The sequence below is a fragment of the Erythrolamprus reginae genome, chromosome 9 (genome assembly GCF_031021105.1).
Source record: "Erythrolamprus reginae isolate rEryReg1 chromosome 9, rEryReg1.hap1, whole genome shotgun sequence".
NCBI classification, from domain to species: domain Eukaryota; kingdom Metazoa; phylum Chordata; class Lepidosauria; order Squamata; family Dipsadidae; genus Erythrolamprus; species Erythrolamprus reginae.
In genome coordinates, this window is record NC_091958.1 from 39,267,226 (window position 1) to 39,274,228 (window position 7,003).

General features: G+C 46.0%; 1 protein-coding gene across 2 annotated transcripts in view; it reads right to left on the reverse strand.

Moving 5' to 3' along the window:
* Positions 1–7,003, reverse strand: part of RAB26 (RAB26, member RAS oncogene family) — a 239,807-nt gene that overhangs the window by 63,676 nt on the left and 169,128 nt on the right. For both annotated transcript variants that reach the window (XM_070760894.1, XM_070760893.1), the window contains exon 3: positions 203–244. In XM_070760894.1, coding sequence (XP_070616995.1) covers positions 203–244 — 42 coding nt within the window. The remainder of the gene's footprint in view (positions 1–202; positions 245–7,003) is intronic.

Consider the following 7,003-nt stretch of genomic DNA (forward strand, 5'->3'; position numbering starts at 1 on the left):
ATATTTATTGGAACATCTCCCCCAAGTCAGCTCAGGCTGGCTGTTCACTCTGCCTGTGACAAGATGTTCTGGGTATCCTGAGTCCAGGAGGCAAGTACAGAAGCTAACAAATAAATAGCATCTGAATCTGGCAGGATGCTGGTTGCTCTACAAAAGCCGCAGGGGCAGCCAAACAACAAAACAGATACATGGCTTGGCTTACCTGCAGTTTTACTTTGACACCATCCACATTCAAGACTTTATTCTGGAAGAGAAAAAAAAGAAAGAACTTGGCGTCAGGACATCAGCAACAGATCCTCTCACTAGAAGACTCCTTTGGTGAAAGTTATACAGTGGTACCTCTACTTATGAATTTAATTCGTTCTGTGACCAGGTTCTTAAGTAGAAACATTTGTAAGAAGAAGCAATTTTTCCCATAGGAATCAATGTAAAAGCAAATAATGCGTGCAATTGGGGAAACCACAGGGAGGGTGGAGGCCCTGTTTCCTCCCAGGAGATTCCTAGAGAGGCCCCACGAAGGCTTCTCTCTGCCTTTTCCGGCCCTGTTTCCTCCCAGGAGATTCCTAGAGGCCCCACAGAGGCTTCTCCCGGCCTTTTCTGGCCATCTTTCCTCCCAGGAGATTCCTAGAGAGGCCCCACAGAGGCTTCTCCCTGCCTTTTCCGGCCCTGTTTCTTCCCAGGACATTCCTAGAGAGGCCCCATGGAGGCTTCTCCCTGCCTTTTCCGTCCCTGCTTCCTCCCAGAAGATTCCTAGAGAGGCCTCACGGAGGCTTCTCCCCACCTTTTACGGTTACAGTTTCGGAGGCTAGGGTTTGTAACTAGAAAATGGTTCTTAAGAAGAGGCAAAAAAAATCTTGAACACCCGGTTCTTATCTAGAAAAGTTCTTAAGTAGAGGCATTCTTAGGTAAAGGTACCACTGTATAAACTCCCTGGTTGTTTAACACCCAGGGAAAAGAAAAGCACCCTGGGGACATTCCACAGCAGTGATGGTGAACGTGGAGCCACATCAGTGGGCACATTGAAGTCAGGAAATAGTCAATTGGGGAAGGCCTGCTTTTTGATCTCCCCAAGCTCCAGAGCCTTTCTAGAAGCCTGGGGAGGGCAAAAACAACTTTCCCTATCCACCCACCCCCAGAAGTCCTCTGGAGGCCGGAAACTACCCATTTGCCGACTTTTGATTGGACCGGAAATCTTGGGGGGCGGGGGTTCTCTTTCCAGAGCCTTCCTAGGAACCTGGAGAGGGTGAAAACAGCCTTTCCCACCCCACCCAAAGGCCCAAAATGGCCCATTTGGAAGTTGGGACCTCCGGTGATGGGGGGAGGCTGTTTTCTCCCTCCCCAGGCTCCTAGAAAGGCTCTGGAACTTGGGGAGAGTGAAAAATGATCGTGGTGGAGTCACACTTGCATGCGTGGGGGGTTACATGGAATTACGGGTGTGGGCACACACACGCGTGACATCCCACGCACCTCTCCTCTTTTGTCATGCAAAGCAAAAAAGGTTCGCCATCACTGTTCTAGAGCGTCTTTCACTTACAACTATTTGTTTAACGATTGCTGGAAGTTATGATGGTACTGAAAAAAGTGAGTGACAGCTGGTCCCCACCGCCATGAGCTCTCAGTTTAAAGCAGCGAATTCTCCACCTTGGCAAGTTTACAATGTGTGAATTTCAAATGTGTGAATTTCAAATCCCAGTATTCCCCAGAAATCCAGACATCTTAAACTTTAAAGCACTGTTTTAAAGCAACACAATTATCAACACAACTATTTAAAAAAATAACAAACACGCACCACCTTAAAGCAGCAATGTGGTGCTTTGCAAAAGAGAAAGGAGGTAGGCAGGGGTGGGCTACTGCCCATCACTGGAAGTAGGGAACAGACTGGAAAGCCGGGGTGGCGCATCACATAGACCGCTCCCCTTCTCTCAATGTCCACGATCCTCCCCTGTACCTCCGGCTGGTGCTGAACAAAGGATGACCTTGAAACTTCAGGAAAGAATTTGTTGTGGCTAGTATCTTTCCCCCTCATGCAACCATACAAAACTTTTGCCAGACCCATCCTAGACTACTGCTCATCTGTCTGGAACCCATACCACATCTCAGACATCAACACCCTTGAAAATGTCCAAAGATATTTCACCAGAGGAGCCCTTCACTCCTCCACTCAAAACAGAATATCCTATGAAAATAGACTAATAATCCTGGGCCTAGAAAGCCTAGAACTACGGTGCCTAAAACACAATTTGAGTATTGCCCACAAGATCATATGCTGCAACGTCCTACCGGTCAATGACTACTTCAGCTTCAACCGCAACAACACAAGAGCACGCAGCCGATTCAAACTTAATACAGACTGCTCCAAACTTGACTGTAAAAAATATGATTTCAACAATCGAGTTATCGAAGCGTGGAGCTCATTGCCGGACTCAATTGTGTCAACCCCTAACCCCCAACATTTCTCCCTTAGACTCTCCACGATTGACCTCTCCAGGTTCCTAAGAGGCCAGTAAGGGGCATACATAAGTGCACTGGTGTGCCTTTCGTCCCCTGTCCAATTGTCTTTCCTTTCTCTCACTTATCATATATATTTTCTTTCTTTCATATATCCTCTCCTCTAAGTTCACTTTACCCTGATATATATATTGCTACATGTCTATTTTTCTTCCTATGTATTTGTGTATTGGACAAATGAATAAATAAATAAATAAAATAAATAAACCATCCCTCCCCAATTCTCACAATACTATTCTACTTGTGGCAGGCCACAGTCTCTAACTCAAAACGATGGCTTCGGCCTCACACCCACACCCAAGATTATCAGGAATTAAAAAGCCTGAGATAATATCTTAATGCAGAAGGTAGGCCTCTGTTGAGAATGCTGAGTCATTCTGAGGCAGTTGAGCTGCAGCAACCTGGTAATTATGTAAATAGTATTTAACTATGCAAGAGCTCTCTGTTCTCAGTTAGCTGTGCTCTGTTGCTGTTCGAGAGAAGTGTGCTAAGAAGCTGCTGTATTGCTGTATTGATCTGTTGGTTCCTGTGAGGTATTGTAACTGAGATAGTTGTAGTGAGATACTAGTGACATACTGGTGTAATGTATGTATAGTAAAGTAGAATTATTATTAATATTATTTATTTGTATGCCGCCCCTCTCCGTAGACTCGGGGCAGCTAACGTGATAAAAAACAGCATGTAACAATCCAATATTAAAACAACTAAAAAACCCTTATTATAAAACCAAACATACATACAAACATACCATGCATAAATTGTAAAGAGCTAGGGGGAAAGAGTATCTCAGTTCCCCCATGCCTGACAGCAAAGGTGGGTTTTAAGAAGCTTACGAAAGGCGAGGAGGGTTGGGGCAATTCTAATCTCTGGGGGGAATTGGTTCCAGAGGGCTGGGGCCACCACAGAGAAGGCTCTTCCCCTGGGTCCCGCCAAACGACATTGTTTAGTTGACGGGACCCGGAGAAGGCCCACTCTGTGGGACCAAACTGGTGGCTGGGATTCGTGCAGCAGAAGGCGGTCCCGGAGATAATCTGGTCCGGTGCCATGAAGGGCTTTATAGGTCATAACCAACACTTTGAATTGTGACCAGAAACTGTTAGTAGTGTAAATAAGAAGTAAATATATTTTTGCTAGACTTCCTACTGCTGCTGTGTTTCATTGAAGACTTCAACTCCATATCTATTGGTCTGTGGCTGGCTAGTTGGGTTGGTTAGTTGGTTGGGCTGGTTTGCTGCTTGGGCTGGCTAGTTCCCGCAAATGCAGCTCTGATAAAGAGTCTCTGCAGGTGTTTATTCAACCCCACCCCCCAAAAAACCCCAGGTCCTCAGAAAGGACCACCTTTGCACAGATCCAGATTCTGGGCTCACTATGGCAAGAGTCACTGGGGTAACCATGTCCAACGAAGTCCGGGAAAGTAGTCCACGCATCAAATGTGTCAGGAGACACAGCACAAGCACCCAAGGCACAGAACAGGGCACATCGCTCCAGCAATACTCAAGTACTCAGGGCGGGATTAAGTAGGAGATGCCAGTGAGGACCTTCAGGAGTGGTTGAGGCTGCCTCTTTGCAAGCAGCGATGGCAAACCTCTTTTGATTTGCGTGCCAAAAGGGGGAGAAATGGGGGGGTCACGCACATGTGTGCCTACCCTGACAATTTCATGCGCCCCTGTGCATGTGGCACCACCACCACCAAATAAGCATGGCATGCCTATTTTTTTGTTCTCCCCAGGCTTCAGCGCCTTTCTAGGAGCCTGGGGAGGACAAAAACAGCCTCCCCCCACCCCAGAGATCCTCCGGAGGTTGGAAACCACCTGTTTCCCCAACTTCTTGTCGGATTGGAAGTCCCATTTTTAGCACTGCGCATGTGTGCGCCCAACCACGCAGTGTGCGCACGCAGCATGTCAAGAAGCAAGCCAACAGCAAGGTAAGCCAGAACCCACCCCTGCTCAGAACACAAGATGACATCAATGGGCGTCCATCTAAATTAAATTTGACAATTAAATTTGAAAAATAATTACAGGGCAGGTCTAATTGTTCTGGGTTCAGAGCCAAAAGCCAAGAGGAACTACTCAATCTATCATTATTAATCATAACCATAATAAACACTGCACATCGGCGATGTTGAAAATGTTCTGAATGCAATGATGCAACCTTGGAAGAACATAGCTCAGAATAAGCCCTTGCTGTGTGCTTTTCTTTCTACAGCTCTTATGTCACATGGAGTTACACTGACAGTCCGAGTGGCGCAGCAGGTAGAGTGCTGTACTGCAGGCCACTGAAGCTGACTGTAGATCTGAAGGACAGCGGTTCAAATCTCATCACCGGCTCAAGGTTGACTCAGCCTTCCATCCTTCCGAGGTGGGTAAAATGAGGACTCGGATTGTGGGGGCAATAGGCTGGCTCTGTTAAAAAGTGCTCTTGCTAACATGCTGTAAGCCGCCCTGAGTCTAAGGAGAAGGGCGGCATAAAAATTGAATGAATGAATGAATGAATGGATGGATGGATGGATGGATGGATGGATGAACGAATAAACAAAGAAACAAAGAAACAAACAAATAAATAAACAAGCAAATAAACAAACAAACAATCAATCAAACAACTCTGCAGGGAAAAAAGTCAAAGCAGATAACTTTGAACAAATTACCAAGGCAAGCAATGGAGCATTAAACGCACAGTTAGCTGGCAGTTTCTACATCCACAAGTAAGCAGAACACTTTTGTGGTGTCTTCAAACCCTTTCGTGGATTGGTTCCACCATGTTATAATCCCTGAACAGTACTAGAATGCCAATAGCCCTTAGACTTATATACCGCTTCACAGAGCTTTACAGCCTCTCTAAGAGGTTTGCAGAGGCAGCCTATGGCCCCCCTCTCTGCCATCCTCTCCACTCTCAGGCTTCCTGTCTAAAGCAGTAATTCCTTCAAAACCAACTCTTAACATAGAATATGGAGGAACTAAAACCTGGGAAAGGCAAGGCCCAAAACTGTTTACTGCCATTGTATTTACTTAAATCACATGCAGAAATTCTGAATCAGAAGAAGCAGAATTTGGAGTTAAACTACTGGAAAAATTTCAGTGGGCTCAGAGATGCTGAGATGCCACTTGGATGGCTGGAAGTGAGGGAGAATAGAAGTAGCGTAGCAATAGCATTTAGACGTATATACCATTTAAATAGTGCTTTTACAGCCTACTCTAAGCGGTTTACAGAATCAGCCTCTTGCCCCCAACAATCTGGGTCTTCATTTGACCCACCTTGGAAGGATGGAAGGCTGAGTCAACCTGGGACTGGATGGATGAATAGAGAAGGGATGGGATGGAATGGGAAGGGGAGGGAGGGAAGGAAGGAAGGAAGGTAGGTAGGTAGGTAGGTGTTGTGGTTAGCTCTGGCCCAGCTCCTGCCCCAAGGACTGTGGATGTGGGGGAGACATCCACATGCTGCAGGCCTGTTTTGCCCCCGGTGGAATCTGCTGATGAAGGCTCCTCTGACCAAGAAGACATGAGTGACAGGGAGGAGGAGAGTGTGGCAGACAGCTCAGAAGGAGATCAATTATCTCTCTCCTCCTTGGATTCAGAACAAGAGTTAATGATACAGCCACACATGCGGAGAGCGATGCATAGGCAACAACAACTGAGAGATTATCAAAGAAAATGAGGCCACCTGTGGTTGGGTGGGGCTGTGATAATTAGTGAGGCTGCTATAAATAGCAGCCTGTGGGTTTGGCCATTGTGGAGGTTTATCTGATCATTGTGTTTTGTGCCTGCTTTGCTGACTTTGACCTTTTGTGTGCTGATTTTTCCCCGCTTTGAAACTAAACCAGAGCAAAGTGTGTTTCACTTTGTGAAAGAAGAAGGACTGTGAATTGCCTCACAGCTGCAAGCTAAGTATCACAGAACTGATAAGGGATTTGTACAAATTACCAGTTTGTTTGGAGACGAGTGCTCTTTGCTATAGAAAAAGAGGGCTTAGTTTATTAAGTGAATTTTCATTATAAAGAACATTGTTTTGAATTTTCAAACGTGTGTGTGTGTCTGCAATTTGTACCTGTGAATTTTCGGGAGGAGTCTACCAGAGAGGCCGACAGAACAGAGGGAGGGAGGGAGGGAGGGAGGGAGGAAGGAAAATAGCAACAGCACTTAGACTTATATTCCACTTCATAGTCCTTTACAGCCCTCTCTAAGTGGTTTACAGAATCAGCCTCTTGCCCCCATAAATCTGGATCCTCATTTTACCCACCTCGAAAGGATGGAAGGCTGAGCCTGGTGAGATTTGAACTGGTGAACTACAGCCAGCAGTCAGCAGAAGCAGCTTGCAGTACTGCACTCTAACCACTGCCCCACAAAGGCTCATTTGAAAACCCTTGAAGGTAGGGGATGATAGGATTTGTTGGAGAATCCAGTCGTTTGTAACTACACTGCTCAAAAAAATAAAGGGAGCACTTAAACAACACAATATAACTCCAAGTAAATCAAACTTCTGTGAAATCAAACTGTCTACT